The following is a 19128-nucleotide window of genomic DNA, read 5'->3' as shown; positions in this document are numbered from 1 at the left end:
AAATTGCACGGCATTCCCTCTGAGATTGTTTCCGATAGAGGCACGCAGTTTGTGTCCAGGTTCTGGAAGGCTTTCTGTTCTCGCCTGGGGGTTCGGCTGTCCTTCTCTTCTGCTTTTCACCCGCAGTCGAATGGTCAGACTGAGCGCCTCAATCAGAATCTGGAGACATATTTGCGCTGTTTTGTGGCAGAGAACCAGGAGGATTGGTGTTCATTTCTCCCTCTTGCTGAGTTTGCTTTGAACAACCGTCGTCAGGAATCTTCTGAGAAGTCACCATTTTTTGGTGCATATGGGTTCCATCCGCAGTTTGGGACATTCTCGGGAGGGGCTCTTTCTGGTTTACCTGAGGAGGAGAGATTTTCCTCGTCTTTGTCTACCATTTGGCAAAAGATTCAGAGTAATCTCAGAAAGATGAGTGAGAAGTATAAGCGTGTGGCTGATAAGAGACGTGTGCCTGGTCCGGACCTGAATGTGGGTGATCTGGTGTGGTTGTCTACAAGAAATATTAAACTGAAGGTTCCCTCCTGGAAATTGGGCCCCAAGTTTATTGGGCCTTATAAAATTTTGTCAGTCATCAATCCTGTTGCCTTCCGCCTTGATCTTCCACGGGTTTGGAAGATACATAATGTTTTTCACAGATCTCTCTTAAAACCATATGTCCAGCCCACGGTACCCTCCTCTTTGCCTCCTCCTCCGATTTTGGTTGATGGCAATCTGGAGTTTGAGGTTTCCAGAATTGTGGACTCTCGCATTGTCCGCGGTTCTCTTCAGTACCTCGTTCATTGGAAGGGTTATGGTCCTGAGGAGAGGATGTGGGTTCCGATGTCGGACATTAAAGCCACTCGCCTTATCAGGGCATTTCATAGGGCTCATCCTGGGAAGGTGGGTCCTGGGTGTCCGGAGTCCACCCGTAGAAGGGGGGGTACTGTCACTATCAGAGCTTTGAGACGTTCTCAAAGCTCTGTGTCTCCACCCCTGTGATGATGTCACTTAGGGTTGGAGGTTTTCTCACTGTTCTGTTTCTCCGCCCCTGTGATGAGGTCTTACTCTCAGCTGTCTCTCCTGCGTTTGATTTCTCTGCCTTTAAATCACCCCTCCTCCTATTGCAGGGCGTGGATTATATTTCTCCTTTCAGTTGTAGCTCTGCCTTGAGTATCTTCACTCCTTTAGCTACTAGTTCTCTGGACCTGTGTTCTGCTGCTGCAAGCACTCCGGATATTGCCAGCGCTCCTTGGATCCGTCTTCTCTACGGCTGCAGCTCCATCAGCTAAGTGTGCAGACTTTGTTATGTACCTGGTGATTTCCTGACTGGATCTGAGGTGGCCCCGGTTCCCTCCTTATTCTGTGCAGGGCATCGGAGGCCATGCCCCTTCCACTATTGTAGGGGTTACAGGGCTCATCAGTCTAAGGTACGCGGGCATGCCTCGTTCCACCATTTGGATCCGGGCATGTGCTTTAGCAGCATAGGGAGAGTGTTGAGGGTCTGACAGGGGTCACCCTTTCTCTTCCCTAGTTTGGGTCCGGTCAGTAGCTCTTTTTACTGTGTATACTCTTGTTACCCTTAAACAGCCGTGACAGGCAGTTACAGGGAAAGAGTTACAGCAGAAAGGACATGCCCCTTGAGAAAGGGCACGCTCCCTGAGCTGCCAGCCTGAAGAGAATGCAGCAGAACAATTGCAGCAATAAATGGGGAGATCTCTGGATCCATGTGAGGTACAGGGCTGGTTCTAGCTTTGTTATAGATTGCCATTTACTATGTGATATCTAATTTTTTACATCAATGGCATAATCCCTTTAAAGGAGTCCAGATCAGGGAGAAAGTTATAGTATGACTGTTTTATACAGCCCACCACCCAATGTAATATTTTTCTTCTGATTTCTTACAGATAACCACATGACAAATATCCACTGGGTAGATTGCTTTAAAGAGGTATTCCAGAATACAACATTTATTTTTACCTCATTGAGCAACAAGAATGGTCAGGGGGTTCAGATTTAAACAGCCTAACCTGTGACTTTTCGGTAGTGTTTTAAAGGCAATGCATCAAATGCAACAGTATCACTTGGCTTTGATCTTCATTTGTGATGAGACAGCACAGGCATGGGGAAACTGGGGTACGTGTTAAGGCTTCCTATGTAGACTTCTTGGTGTGGGTAAGTCTTTTGCTCCTCCCGGTTGTACTGTACTTTGCCTCTGGGGGTCTTAGATCTGTTGGGTGCTCCTCCCTGTACACCAGTCACTTTCACTGGGGACCTCTACTGGTGAACTTGTGGGAATGCTGAGCCAAAGGAGATATAGAGTTGAAAGCACTAAGATGACAGTTGTATCAGGACTGAACTTCTGCCTCCAGGATGTCACAGGAATTAGTTGAATATTAGTTGAATATTCTACAGTGATACATTCTTACATTTTCCAGGTAAAAATAGTATCTGTGGCTACTTCCTTATAGATGGGTGCTGCGTTGCCGGTCTGCTGGTATCACCATTAGTCACTCTATTTATTTTCATCCATCCATATGTATCTTAACTGCGCAGCAAATGTACCTGACACAGGAAGATGGCAAGGAGAACATGAAAGGACCAGCATATATTTGGACCATGGTGACAACACGTGATTGTAGTCAGGGGCAGACTGGCCATAGACCCTATATGGCAACTTCCCGGTGGGCCGATGCCCAGGGGCCGCCTGAGCCTTCTTCATGGCCACCAGCCATGGTAAGTAATCCTCTGATGCTCCCTTTCTTGACTCATAAATTCAACTGTATTGCCATCCTAAGGCAACTGGAGTAGGGGGCAGTTCTACTGTTGAGGCCAGTGAATGGCTGCAGTGGTCAAATGTTGTCAGCCAGCACTGCAGCCCTATAGACCAGAAATATGAATGTGGCACGTAATCAAGAACATATCTCCATAGCTAATTTTGCATTGTAGTGATTCCATGACGACCTCCTTCAGCGGAAAGTCCAGGACATGAAAATCTTTAGGTTATTTTGCTCTTTAATATCAGACATTTTTTTTTTTCTAATGCACAAGCGTAATCTATACAGTGATGTGACTTCAAAAATATAATGCACACAATCATACCAGAGCCTAACACACTCAACAAAGCCACAGCTCAAAAATCATGAAAACAAAATAGTGTGATAATGGTCATAGTGATGTCACACTACAGGGATAATGCGGCGAATGATGTCACAGTGCAGGGATGGTGGGGCCAGTGATATCACATTACAGGGACACTATATCTAGTGATGTCACAGTACAGGGATAATGTACCTTGTGATAATATAGTGCAGAGACCGGGCCAGTGACATCACATTACAGGGACAATTAGTATAGTCATGATGTCTTAAGTTTTATTTTGTAAACAAAAAAATAATAATAATATATATACACAAATCTTGCTTAGGTGTATCACTATACTAAAATTATTATTATTAATAATAATAATAATAATAATAATAATTAAAAAAAATCTTTATATAATTATTAGTGATTTGATGTGAAATGTAAGTGATTAGCTCCACACTGAAAACTCTGTCCTTTACTGCCAGAAAGCCGTCCTGGCACTATAATATATTACGATGCTGAGGAATGGGATGCATTAGCCACACAAAATACTTACTGCACTCACAAATAATAGAGCTCAATAGTCTCTGGGGAGTGTTATGAGCTGACCCTACCTCTTTGTTACTTAAATGTTATTGTACAGTGGTACAATAAGAAGAACGATATATTTGGAGAGGAAACTGAATAATTCATGGCTGTGCATTGCTCTGTGATCCTTTGTACAGATGTAGCAGAATTAAGTTTGTCACAACTCAACATAACATGAGGACATATTAGTCAGGGCTGAGGTTTGGGTGTGTGTGGGGTAAGGAGGATACTATGATCTTTATTTAATGCATCAGCTTCATATCACGTATTTACTGGGCCCACATTTCTCTCTACTTTTGAAAAGCCGTGAGAGAAGTAAAAAGTCGCAAATTATGCCGCAAATATGTATTGCTCCATAATTTGTGACATTTTGCACAATAGGTCACTAAAACATTTGAAAAATGTCTCTAGTAGAGATGAGCAAATCAATTCGTCTCATCGAGGGATCTTCGGCATCAAGCGGCTGTCCCTGCTGCTTAGGAAGCCTACTGGCAGGCTTCTGCAATCTCGCTCCAAGTAGTGGCACAAGCGCAATGCTTCTAGCTCGGAGCAGTGGCGCAGTAGTGAGATTGTCAGGGCCGGGAGAGATGGGCCTGTCAATCAAGCAGCAGGGGGAGTGTCTACAGCAGGGGGGACAGCCCCTGAGGGGTGAAGAAATCTTGTTGATGAGAATAATCGACTCACTCATCCTTAGGCCTCCTGCGCCCCATTGCCGTATTGCGGACTGCATTTGCGGATCCGCAATACACGGGTGCCGTTCCGTCGGCATTTTCGCATCACTGATGCGGACCCAATTTACTTCAATGGGTCCGCAAATCCGGAGATGCGGAATAGTGCAGAACGGAAGCACGAAACGGAACCCTACGGGAGCACTACGGAGTGTTTCTGTGGGTTTTCGTCCTGTACTTCCGTTCCGCAAAAAGATAGAACATCTTTGCGGAACGTCCGGATCGCGGACCCATTAAAGTGAATGGGTCTGCGATCCGCTGCGGCTGCCGAAAAATACTTTGCAGCAGACAATTGCTAATAGATAGCTACTGTAAAGCATCACAGTGGATTGTAGCTCCATACCGTAAGTTGCATAATATAACAATGTCACTAATATACTGTAATATTGTATCTTTGTAATGTAATAGGAACAGAGCAATAAGATTTAGGCTACTTTCACACTTGCGTTCGGAACGGATCCGTCTGGTGTCTGCACAGACGGATCCGCTCCTATAATGCAGACGATGGGATCCGTTCAGAACGGATCCGTCTGCATTATATTTCAGAAAAAATTCTAAGTGTGAAAGTTAGTCAGACGGATCCGTCCAGACTTTACATTGAAAGTCAATGGGGGACGGATCCGTTTGAAATTGAGCCATATTTTGTCAACTTTAAACGGATCCGTCCCCATTGACTTACATTGTAAGTCTGGACGGATCCGTTTGCAAGCAGCGTTCGGGTGTCCACCTGCTGAGCGGAGCGGAGGCCAAACGGAGCCAGACTGATGCATTCTGAGCGGATCCGCATCCACTCAGAATGCATTAGGGCAGTACGGATGCGTTCGGGGCCGCTTGTGAGAGCCTTAAAACGGAACTCCACAAGCGGAGTGTGGAAGTAGCCTAAACGATATTGGAGTCTGAGAAGTAATCGATAACAATAGACAACATTATATAAGTTCTCTAAAGTTGTGAAATAAGATCATGGAATAATTGTAATAATATTCACCTCTTCGGTATGGGTGAGATTACATAGTACAATTTATGGGTGATTGCATCCAGTGATTGTGGCATGTAAAGGACCTGGATCAATTGCTTTTGCTTACATAATTGCTACAAATGTAACAGAATTTAAAGGGATTGTTTAGTATTAGAAAAACAAGGCTACTTTCTTATAAAAACAGTGGCACAACTCTCCAGGGGTTGTGTTTGGTATGGAACTGCGCTGCACCACCAGACACAACCCATGGACAAGCGTGGCACTGTTTCTCGAAACACACAGTCAAGTTTTTTGATTCCTGTACAACCTTTTTAATGTAAGATATTAAATGTTTGCGTTATCCACTGTGTGCAACAAGGGTTGTTTTGGGTTATCAGTAATCAATTGTCTCCTATTCTCAGGCTCTGATCATTGTTAAACCCCATCTGTCAGCAGATTTGTCCCAGGACACTGTCTGACCTGTTCCATGTGCGCTTGGCAGCTGAAGGCATCTGTGTTGGTCCCATGTTCATATGTGCCCGCACACATTTTAGATGCCGGTCTTAATACCCCTTGTACTGGCGCATGACGCACCTAGTTATCTAGAGGCGTGGGCCTCTACATAACTTTGGCGCATCCAGCGCCATTTCTAAATGTAAGACAGCTTAGGCGCATCAACTGCTGGCTTAAATCTTCACCAGCTCCCTCGCTGACACAGATTTAGATCTAAAACAGGTGTAGAAAATGATAAATGAGATGGGCCGGCTGTCCAGCCCCCATCATGCCCCCTTTTTTTTAGACCTGTCGTGAGCTGGCAAAAGTCTCAGATTCGGCCGCAAATCCCCATTGCGACCAGATCTGTGACAGATATACGCCACAAATTGACGTATATCTAATAATAAATGACCCCCTATATTCTTAAGTAGATACACACCTATAGACTTACATACACTATGGGCCAGATTTATCATTAGCTCAAGTCAGAATAATGGAGTGAAAAAGTCTCAAATTTTTGCGCAATCGCTTAAACTGCGCAAAAATTTGCGACCTTTTTCTGCTCTGCACTATGCCCGCCAGTTTTCTGAAAGTGGGCGTGTTTTCTTATGTAAATGAATCTCTAGACAGATTTACTATTGGAACTATTTAAAAAGTCGCAAAAAAGTTGCAATTTCACTCCAGTGAGGACCATGCTTATCTTATGAGACTTTTTAATAGAACATGCGACTTTTTCATAAAAACGTGCGACTTTTTCATAAAAACGTGTGACTTTTGTAAAGCTGCTTACTGACGGATAAACTGCTACCGTCAAACCACATTTATTACAGTCTTAAAGGGCCGATCATAAATCTGACTTGGCTAGAACTGACTTTAGCCATATGTTAAAGTGGAGTGAGCTGTCAGTCATGATAAATCTGGCCCTATATGTATAAATACATACACATATACAATACATACATATCTATACACCCACACACATCACAACCAGATCACACACACAGACATGTTTATTACTACAAATACACACACAGATCACAGATACATTGTACAAGGATCTCTTTGCACATACATACCTCATACCCTGGCTCTACATGAGCAAATCAACAGACACAAGACACCATTTTCTCGGACAGACACTGGCACACTTTTCCACTCACAGAGTGGTGGATGCACAGCACAACTTGTCAGTGGAGGTGCCATACAATCCTAAACCATGCCTGCCTAGCCCCAGGCCACCTCCACAAGGACTAATATAGGAGAAACTCCAGGTACAGATATACATACAGCTTTAATATTCTCCAGTGGTGTGATGTAAGTACAGGGCAGATGCATCATCCAGCAGATGTGTGATTTAGTGCAGGGTCAGGCACAGAGTATAATGACATCAGGGAAGTTCTCCTCTCCAGTGCATTGTAATCACATTGTTTTATTGTCCTCTATAAAGCCTAAGATCCAGAGATCCCTGACTGCTCTCCAGTGTCCTCCTCCCACAACAACCCAATATATTCTACCTTACAGGGAGACTTAGTATTATCAGGGGACAGCAGAGGAGCCATTAGCATCTTGAACCCTACACCACATCCATTAGCAGCAGTCACTGCTAAAGAAGGGAGATGGGAGCAAAGCATTTAACCGCCACAGTCATCATCATCATCCTCATCATCAACATTATACTATTAAATTTGGTTCCTTGAAAGCAGGAGCATACATTGCACTTTATCCACAGTGAGTGAAGAAGCATCTTCTGAGGACTTGCTGATGCCTGGGACTTGTTACAAAGGCTTATGTCTGCAAGTAATGAAATATAATTAATAATGTAAAGTGTAAGATCGACCGTCAAATACGTTTCATAAGAGTTTTTTTAAGATATTGATCTGCAGAGAAATCCTCCAGAACTCCAGTCTTACCAGCGCTCTTCATCTCAAGCAGAGGTGCTGTCAGGGAGGTGACCTTCTATAGGGCTGGAAGATCTGAGTATGCTGGAAGGGACCTGCCGAAGGGAGCTGTGGATCTGAGGTGGGAGAAATGATATGGGGAAGAGAAGGCATCACTAGACTTGAAGGGTCTCTACAGATCTGATGAAAAAAGGGGCTCTTGGATGAGTTGCCAGCCATAGACGTCTGGTCACTTGAGCTCTTTGGTTTGGAAAGTTTAAAAGTCCAGCCACTGGACCCCCAGCTGTGAGCTCCACCTGGACCTCAGGCATTCTAGGCTTCTGATTGGAGGACAAGCAGCTTGCGACCACCTCTCCACACAGAGCAATATTTACTTCCTCAGCAATGAGACAAGTCCAGAAGATAGTATCAGGTGAAGCTCCAAGTGCTCAGTGAGGTCACCACCTAAGGACTTACAACTGACCCATAAAGGACTTTGCCATGAATACGTACTTGGATTATACTGGGGATGTTTTGGCTTTCTCTCCTAAATTCTGCCGCAGTGAGCAGAGAAATGCTCCTCTACAGTCCTACCCTGGACCTGGCTCTGACAATCAGTACATGGGGAACTTACCACTTGGTGTCCATCCGACACCCACCCATCAGCCTCCACACCAGGCTCCAGCACTTTATGCCCCGTGCAGCCTAGATGTTACCTATGAAACAGCTGCACCTGCAGATTATAACTACCTACCTGCCAGCTCTGAGTATGACTACTCCTATGGATCTACCCATCCCATGGATGACACAGGAAGTCACATCCAGTACACCAGCTCTGTCTTTCCAGGAAATGGACCTTTATTTCTCAATGGGCAGCTGTCCTACAAAACTATTGGGGAAGACAATCACTTGGCTCCACGTAAGGAACACCTAAACATATACTCGGGAAACTTTCAGAACTTCTCTCCTTCTCCTGGTTCTTATCCCAAACCGAACTCACCAGTATCTGAGACCCAGACCAACACTTTTGACTGGATGAAAGTTAAACGGAATGCTCCAAAGAAAGGTAAGTCTATCTATCTATCTATCTATCCCTATTAATTATCTATCTATGTAATCTTATTGATTTATTCACTATCTATATATCTAGCTATCTATCTGATGTCTCTCCATTATCTATCAATATATCTATTTATCTATCTATCTATCTAATCTTATATATTTATTATCGATCTATCTAATCATGAATAATACTACACAAGGGAGTATACAGTATGTGACAATGATGTGTACAGTATTATCTTCAGACTAATAACAAGATAAAATATTTGTTTCCTTATTTCTGTAAAATTTAAGCAAGTGAGCAAATTGTAACCATTTGTGTCATTGGGTTTGCAGCAATCCCTTCAGATTGGGGAGCCACCAGTTCTCCCAGCACAATGAGGACAAATTTCACAACCAAACAGCTAACAGAACTGGAAAAGGAATTCCACTTTAACAAGTATCTGACCAGAGCCAGGCGCATAGAAATCGCAACCTCTCTCCAGCTGAACGACACTCAGGTCAAGATCTGGTTCCAGAACAGAAGAATGAAACAGAAGAAAAGGGAAAGAGAAGGGGTTCTGCCAAGTCCCCCATCTTCAGGGCCTTCTTCTAATGCCTGTGTAGATCTTAAGCAGAAGTCCCCACATAAGACAGAACCACATTCGCCTTCCAGTGAGCTCTCATCCTAGAGGAACCTTCTACAACTGGTGGTTGAAATCAGGACTATTCGGTGGACACTTTGCACTATGCAGTGACTTATGCAAACACTTGTACATATATATAATAATGGTGACTGCTTCATGTTATACTATGCTCGGTACAGTGTGTACTACCGTATATACAGATCATATCGCATGCCACAGAACGATAATTATTGCTGGCGAGCCTTACTTACTGAGTGTACTATTGGGGGGGTCATGCCAAGTATGCATCCCTGTATTATCCCAATCTACTGACCTCTATGCAGCCTATGACCAAAGAACGACTATTTATACAACTACCTTCTTTACTACTTTCCTATTTAAATTTGCACTAATTACATGTGAGATGGCTTTTCCCTGTGCCTGAATGACTATATGCAATTTTCATGAAACATGGGAGGGGGACTCTTGGGGGTTTCAGTTATTATTTGGCCATAGTGCTGAATTTATAAGAGTGTATTTGTTGTATATAGATATATATTTTAATACAAAATAAAGTTGTAATAATTATAAAAACAAAACAATGAATCTTCTGGCTCTTGTGAAGTGATGTGATCAGTGCAATCATAAGAATATATGGTTTATGGTTTTTGGGATATTTTAGGGGTGAAAAGCGAGTGGTGTCCCTGTGTGATCGGGGAGGAGATAAAAGAAGTCACTGGGAGTGGAGCCTGGGAACATGGACAGGGTCTACTTTGAAATCCCAAAAAAAAACAAGTGTATGTGTAAGGTTGGTTGTTCTTTTGGCTTCATCCTGATGCATATAAAAAAGTCTGATCCACTTCAAAGGAGGATCCGACCGGGAGAATTACAAATCCTCACATTCAAAGTGAGAAAGACAAAAGCCTGAGCAAATCAAAAACACAGTGTCAACAAGTTCAGGGGGTCACTGGAGGTGTCACTGTGCAAGTATGTATATATATATATATATATATATATATATATATAGATAGATAGATATACTATATAGCATGTGTATTCTATCTATTATCTATCTATCTATCTATCTATCTATCTATCTAATATCTATTATCTCTTTCTATATATCTATCACAAATATCTATTTTATTGTGTGATCCATACAGTGCATGATATAGCATGTGTATACTATCTATCTATCTATCTATATCTATCTATATTTATCTATCTTTCTATCTATATATATATCTATTTATCTCAATTCTATCTATCTTTATATATATATATATATATATATATATATATATATATAGTTTGTATGATATAGAAATAAAGAGAACTTCTCATAGTCCAGTACCCAAATCTCCAGTCTGATAGTCCGACACTTGCTCCTAGCTGCATAGATCGATAGTATGCACAGTGCTGTACAGTATGGGTTGGGTCTGCGACATATTCTACAGATAGAATAGTGATCTCTCTGGTTTATTGTCTTTATTTCCCACCATCTGCCTTCAGCAATCTCATGTAAATGACCTGCTGACTGCAACCCCAGCATTTGTGACATCAAAGCTGCTCACCTCAGTCATGACCCCAGGTTCCCCTTGGTGGCCTTTGATATTGCAATGTCTCTCTCTTTGATAAGCATCAAAATCCTCTCCCTCCAAAAGGAGACACATTTAGGAAACAAGACGTCTTCCCCGGGACCCAGGGAGCAGCAGAGGACACAGGTTTTGGGAAACTTCAGAGTGACCTGTGTCAGAGAAAAGAGGCCGTCTACTGGTGATTGTCATCTCAGGTGTCCTTTGTGGAGATCAAATGTGTCAAGAGACAAAAGTGTATTTGGCAAAGGAAGTTTCAGTGTACACGCTGCCATTTAAATGTTTATTTCTGTAGCCCCTATCTCTGACACTGTGTGACAACAGGATGGCATGTCCCCACCCACAGTCCCTGCAGGACGCCAGGTCACACAGAGGTCGCAGGAGGAAGACCGCACCGCCGACACAAGTGTGAACAGCGCAAGCGTTTCCAGTATCGGATCAGTACATATGGACAGTGCACAGAGAGCTATTACATATGTCATCTATCTCATCTATCAATATTATACTTTATATGGAAATCTATCCATCCATCCTTTATTATAATATATAGGGAAATCAAATCTATCAATCTATCTATCTATCTATCTATCTATCTGTATATCTATCTATCTATCCCATATCTATCTATCTATATATCAATACTATATTTACTATATATGTGCAAATCATTACCTATGAACTATCTATCACTATTATATTTATTATTTATTTATTTATCTACATATACAACTCATTAGCTATCTATTTATCAATATCATATTGATTATACCACATATGGACATAATTATCTATATCATATACCAATATATAGAAATGATTATCTATGTAAAATATTCAATATTTAAATATTTATTTATCCATCCTTTATTATAATATATAGGGAAATCAAATCTATCTATCTATCTATCTATCTATCTATCTATCTATCTATTATCCATTATCTATCTATTTATCTATCTATCCATTATCTATCTATCGATATTATATTTACTATATATGTGCAAATCATTATCAAAACAATTCACATGGTGTAGGTGACCGACATTAAAACTTAACATTTAATGTATAAATTGCTAAACATATGAGCCCAAATTTGAAAGTATCAGATAAGGTAACAAGATTCAGCCTTCCCACACAGGATGTAACCTACAGTCAGCCAGGTATACATGGGAGAATTACAACTTGAGAACGGTGGCTCACTCTGGGCGAATTATGGATAAGGTGCTGCAAAACCCAAAATGGAGGGACACCCACCCTCTAATTGTGAATATTATAGAAAGAACCAAAGCAATGGGTGAGCACTCTACATTTGGTCTTAGTGGTAAAACAGTTTAATTAAACTTCATAAAATCAGATACTTATATAAAATATAATTCACATAAAATGTAAATACAATTCACATAAAATTTTAAATGAAAAAATCAAAAAATCGCAGGTAGGAATAGTCCGTTGTATCCAACAAAAAGTTTGCTGAGGAGTTCTGTACTACAGCAGAATGGTAAGAGTACTTTATGGTTGTTTGTAATCAGATTATATATATATAGGAATGTCCAATCTGGTCTCTGGTTTACAAGCCACCTCGGATAGTAGGTTTTCACTCCTTATGGTGTTGCATATATAATTAGGTTCCTTATGTCTCTATAGGACAGTGATGGTGAACCTTTTAGAGACTGAATGCCCAAACTTCAACCCAAAGCCCACTTATTTATCGCAAAGTGCCAACACGGTAATTTAATCTGAATTCTACAGTCAAACATAGTATATCTTCCATGTACTCTATCATTTAGCTATAATAGCCTGCCTGCATTTAGTGCGCTGCCTGTGCTGTTCATAGTGCGCAATGGGCGGATGAAGGGCAGGAAAAATCTAAGTCATATTAGTGTGCCATAGACTTTTTCCAGGGTGCGGGTGCCCACAGAGAGGGCTCCGAGTGCCGCCTCTGGCACCCGTGCCATAGGTTCGCCAACACTGCTATAGGAGGACTGTTAATAGATATTATGGCAAATCGTGTATTGCGTTTTTTTTTCAGTCTTATGCCAATAATTTGCAGGCTTAAATAAGTAAGTTCCTCTTACCTTCCTTTTTATTCTTGCGTGCCTCTGTTTAGTTAGGCGAGGGTCGGGCGGCGCGGGACAAAGCCGGCGTCTCGCTACGTACTCCTCGAGCCAACTTACCCGAGATCTCGCGGGAGTTGGAACGATGTTTCGGATTTACCTGGATCACGTGACTTTCATCCAACGCAATAGGAAAAGAGAGTATCTGTCTCGATTCTTAATATTGGTTATGGTCGTTAAGGCTTTGTTTTTTAGTTATTCAGCATGGCCATGCTTGTTGTTGCGGAGGTGCTTCTCGTCAGGTGTGCGATCCAGCCCAGACGCGTTTCGGGAACTCTCCTTCCCTTCACCACTGATTGGTTCTTTCTATACATGGGAGAATGCCGACTGACAAACATACCACAATATAGGATATGTCACGAGGATACAACTAGAGAGCACCGGGGTATATTAGATGGAAAAGAGGTATCAGAGAGACAAGGTACTGCGTCTATGGCCCTATATCTCCCTCCAAAAACAGCCTCCAACCCCTCTCACTCACAGTCCCTATCTTCCCTACTCCAGACAGGACAGTGATTGCCCAGCTTCATCAAGATTTATAAGGAAAGGGAAAGGAGGAAAATATAAACAGCTGTAACAGAAACTTCCCGACGCGTTTCCTTGGCTTGCGCCAAATCATCAGGGGACCAATATACCAAGTGATGTTACAAGGTTGAAATCAATGATATTATGATCAATGTAAAGCGGTGATCAATCACCTAAACAAAACTACTTAACTGTCCAATAAGTTCTAAAGTGTAGGTCAGCCGTAGAACTTCAGAATAGGTCCTGCATATGGCAGTCCATAACATGGCCTTCCGCATGTGGCAGCTGCTCGTCCCCTGATGATTTGGCGCAAGCCAAGAAAACGCGTTGGGACGTTTCTGTTACAGCTGTTTATATTTTCCTCCTTTCCCTTTCCTTATAAATCTTGATGAAGCTGGGCAATCACTGTCCTGTCTGGAGTAGGGAAGATAGGGACTGTGAGTGAGAGGGGTTGGAGGCTGTTTTTGGAGGGAGATATAGGGCCATAGACCCAGTACCTTGTCTCTCTGATACCTCTTTTCCATCTAATATGCCCCGGTGCGCTCTAGTTGTATCCTCGTGACATATCCTATATTGTGGTATGCTTGTCACAGTCAGCATTCTCCCCTGTATACCTGGCTGACTGTAGGTTACATTCTGTGTGGGAAGGCTGAATCTTGTTACCGTATCTGATACTTTAAAATTTGGGCTCATATTTTTAGCAATTTATACATTAAATGTTAAGTCCTAATGTCGGTCACCTACACCATGTGAATAGTTCTGTTTATTTTGGTCACCGTTGTAATTATAAGGCTCAGACTATAGCGATTAAGTCGTGTGATACTTTATTTTTGCAAATCATTATCAACTATAAATATTATATTTATTATTTATTTATACATATATAAATAATCAGCTATCCATTTATTAATATCATATTGATTATACCTTATATGGCAATTAGTATATTATATTTACTATACCATACATAAAAATCATTATCTATCTACCTATCTAAAATATTCATTAATTATAATTCTATATAGAGAAAAATTATCTATCCACCCTTTATTATAATATATAGGGAAATCAAATATCTAATCTATGTATGTATCTATCTCCTATCTATCTATCTATCTATCTATCTATCTATCTATCTATCTATCTATCTATCTATCTCCTATCTAATCTATGTATGTATGTATGTATGTATGTATGTATCTATCTATCTATCTATCTATCTATCTCCTATCTAATCTATGTATGTATGTATGTATGTATGTATCTATCTATCTATCTTTCTATTATCTATCTATCTATCTATCTATCTATCTTTCTATTATCTATCTATCTATCTATCTATCTATCTATCTATCTATCTATCTATCTATCTTATTTCTAGGGCACTTTACACAGGCAGATTATTAGAAAGGACCATTCCTATGAATGCTCAGTCCTGATATATGCCCTGTATAAATGTGCCACTGACCACCTGCTGAATAATCAGATGCTCCTTGTGGGACCCAGAATTATTGTTTCAGGGCAGCAGATTGTCCTGTGTAAACAGAGATCGGCTGCCCAGATACAATTACTTGGACTGCTCCTCCCTATAAAGAGGAAATGTTTGGTTCCTTCCCAATAATGCTCTGTGCACCCCATCATGGAATGGGCCTTAAAATGATACTACCATTAAAATATTTTATCACATATTAACAACCTGTAGATGAATATTCAATTTTTTTCCCCCACAAAACAATGGGTGCGTGATTTTCTGGATATAATGTTTGCAGTCGCTCCATGTATTCTACCTTCCTGTCCTGACTCTTTAACTTCCTCTTTGTTTGGAGTTTTAGCACAGTAAACAGCCTCGCTTCACTTTCCAAGTTAAGATGGATTTACAAGGCCTGATTTTTGGGCAGATTATCGTCTACGACCATTCCTGTGAACTTTTTTTTCCCGACAATCTGGCCATCTAAATGTGCCGGCGATCACCAGATCCTATCATTTCATCGTGCTATCTAAACAGTGATCTGCTGCTCAGAAACAATGATTCTGTATATGGGGATGAGAAATTGCAATAGCGATCCCTCATCCTCATACTGTGGAGGAGATCGCTTCCTTCCCGACAATCTGCTGTAACATCATGCGGTGTAAACTCGCCTTTAGACCATCATTGCCACCAGAGAGGGAGGGAGATGAGCGACTCAACTAGAGTATCAATCATTACACTGATAAGAGCAATGCTCTTCTGTGGGTACCTTTATCTAGTCCTATCAAGAGAACAATAGAGGGGGAAATGCTGCCAGGGCCATCCCATTTCTACATCTACAATTATACTAGCAGATAAAGTCACCCCCTCAAAGCCTCAGTAAGCTGACAATGGATTAACTATATGCTGTATTTATAGTAGTTTTAGCTCTCTGAGCTGGCTGCTACAAAAGGACCACATTTTGTACTAAATTTTCAATGGCATAGCACTGCCGAAATGAATATTGGGTAATCAAATACCCAGTTCTGATGGAAGTGTCACTAAGGTAAGAAGAATCCACAACACTCCAGCCATTATGAAGTGTAAATTGGTAGTTTATTTAATGTGAAAATTCATATCTATCTGTCTATCTATCTATCTATCTATCTATCTATATATCTTCTACCTGTCTATCTATCTATCTATCTATCTATCTATCTATCTATCTTCTATCTGTCTATCTATCTATGTATCTAATAATATATCAGAGAAGAAGAGGTTTCAAAACTATAGCCGTCATTCACATTGTCAATTATTTCGCAGGAATTATGTACCATTGCTGCTTATAGAACTGCTTAAGGCTGGGTTCACATCTGTGTCCTTAATTCCGGCAGTCTGTTCCATTGGGGAGAACAGACTGCCGGAATTCACTGTATCCGGTTTAGATGCCAGCCCTCTGCCGGACAATTTAATGCTACATGCAGAATTTTTTTGTCCGGCTGACAGCCGGCACACATGCCAGTAAGCGGCCAGATCCTATTAAAGTGGCGGTGCGCGGTGGTATCCGGCCGTGTGGGATACGATAAACTCCAGCAGTCTGTTTCTCCGCCGGAGACCAAACCGCAGCTGTTAACCGAGCTTAACTCAGGGAAGCTGATGGTCGTTCTTGTGTGAACAACTCATTGACAGGTATTGCCACAACATTCGGTTGGTTCGGAGTCTGAATTTTGACTTGGGACCATGGGAAAACATAACATTTCTTCTGCTGCCTTTAACTTTGGGTTAAGATTTTTATTTGCTGTTCTCACCACTATAAGGAAATGGGGATCATCTGTCAATTCTATCCACTTATGGCTAAGCATGTCTGTGGCTCTCGTTTTTGAAGTCTTTAGGTGGCCATAAGACCAAAGCAAGCTGAACTCACAGATATTGGTGGGACCGACTGACCATCTAATGTGTATTAGATATTTAGCCAACATTTGCTTCGTAGATGTTAGGAAGAAATAAGATATGGCATGCTGACTTTCAACATTGCCCAATCCCTTGTCGTCAATAGTGTTGATCGAAAATATTCTAATAGTGAATTTTTTTCGCTAATATCGTCACTTCGAGAATTCGTGAAGATGTAGAATTCAGCGCTATACATTCGTAATTGAGAATATTCTAGATTTTTTTTCTCATCACTAACCTCCCTTTTTTGCAGGGGGGCCAATGAGAAGGCTGCAATATCTTTGTCATAGCTTAGCAACATCCCTAGCAACCAATAGGAAAGTTGCTTACCCCTTTACTATATAAAAAACTTCCCAGCAGCCATTTTCTGCATTTTTTTGCAGTTCTGAGAGAGACAGCAGAGACATTGCTGTGCACTGTGCTTTCATCTGGATCCTATTCCTTATCGAATTACATTAGATAGTTAGCTCATATATATAATAAAAAATGACAAAGACCTCAGTGCACTATGGTCAAGGGTGCCGAGGTAAGGGTCACACTCACAAATAAACCACCAATGTACTCTGAGGACCGGGTATCCTTAACAACATAAAATATAACTTTTACTAGATATACCATAAAATTATTAATAACAAACAACACAAACAGTGAGTAAATCAACAAAAGACTGAATCTCTATCTACACACCCAAATGCTGTCTGATCAAAGTAATAGTAAGGTTCAATCTTACCACCTTCAGACGTGTGGATCATGGACTAGCAGCCGGTGTGTGATTGGAGTATATCCTAATATACAGTGGCCAAGGATATTGTTGACTGGTGCTCTGTAGGTAAACAGCACAAATAATCACTTATGCCGCCCTAGTGCTAATGCCCTCGTTAAGCAGGGTGGGGGGCTATTTCATTGTCTGCCTGACAGACATAGAGCACCCGCCCCGATAGGGGCGACCCCATACGGATCCTGTCCCTCACTTGGAACCTATTCCCTATGCTTATCCTCACTATATCCCTAAATGCCACGTTTCATCTCTGCTTTGGGACTCATCAGGGGACTTAACCTAGTGAAGAGAATGGTAGATTACAGCGTCTCATCCCAGATAAGGGGTGGGCACAATAGTACAGTGGTCCTGATGTGTTGTGGTGTGGGGAAATATCCCCTACATACCGCCGCCTCACCGCTGGTTTCAATAAGTATTGTTATTGATAATTTTATGGCATATCTAGAAAAAGTTATATTTTATGTTGTTAAGGATATAATACAGATAGTAAGTAGGAGATAGTCAGTGTAAGTTAGATAGTGATATAGTGTAGCTGATAGGTTCCAGTGCAGGTTGTTAGGTAGTGTGATAGGAGTTACTGTTTCTCTGCTGTCCATACATACATGCTACAGTAGGGCGTGTCACATTTTTTTACTTTGTTTTTAAAAAATGAGGGTGGTCAAAAAGTTGTGTTTTGGTTAGCAATTCACAATAATATTTACAAGAAATGGCAATTACATTGTTTTGCTTGGTAAATAGCTACTTTAGTTTTGTGATATTTTGAAGTTTTATGTAAAATTCGCAGCAAACTGTCTTCTTTCAAGAAGTGCCTTCTTCTCATTATTTCTGTCTGTACTTCTGCTCTAAGGTTAAGATTATACTTATATTATACTTTTTAAACTAGCAATACTCATTTGCAGCAGAGTGTCTTTTTAATAATTTTTACTAATGTCATACTATCAATTTTTATCATAAATAGTAACATTTTCTTATCTTTCTTTTTCCAGGCACGAATAGTTTCTTCCACTTGCACAATCTGAAAATTCGGAACCATGGCCTAGTAAAAGGAAGACAAGACTGGCAACTTCCACTCACATAAGTAACTTCATTGGAACTGGTCGAGGAATGCTGCCTTCTGAACTCCCAACTCTGCGTGATGTTCTAAGATATGGCCTCCTGCTAAGAGAGTGGAGAGAATGTCAGAAATTACCCAGCAGCCACTCTTGCAAAGGATATTTATCCAAAAGTGCTTTAAGAGTGGGAGCTAGCAAATAGTTGTTTTGTGATGCCAATTTTAAATTCAAGAGTCACAGTCCTGAAGAAGATAGAAGAAAACTGGGAAAAGGCCAAAAACATATTACTTC

The 19128-nt window shown here is 41.1% G+C and overlaps 1 protein-coding gene across 1 annotated transcript; it reads left to right on the top strand.

Annotated features, from left to right (window-relative positions):
- Positions 1-8191: 8191 nt before the first annotated feature.
- HOXD1 (homeobox D1) lies at positions 8192-18863 on the top strand. Its single transcript, XM_044271241.1, has 3 exons — positions 8192-8775; positions 9108-9425; positions 18772-18863. The coding sequence occupies exons 1-3, from the start codon at positions 8211-8213 to the stop codon at positions 18861-18863; spliced, it is 975 nt and encodes a 324-aa protein (XP_044127176.1). The 5' UTR covers positions 8192-8210.
- The last annotated feature ends 265 nt before the right edge of the window (positions 18864-19128 follow it).

The sequence above is a fragment of the Bufo gargarizans genome, chromosome 11, assembly GCF_014858855.1.
Source record: "Bufo gargarizans isolate SCDJY-AF-19 chromosome 11, ASM1485885v1, whole genome shotgun sequence".
Lineage (NCBI taxonomy): Eukaryota > Metazoa > Chordata > Amphibia > Anura > Bufonidae > Bufo > Bufo gargarizans.
This window is presented reverse-complemented; position numbering and strand designations above follow the sequence as displayed.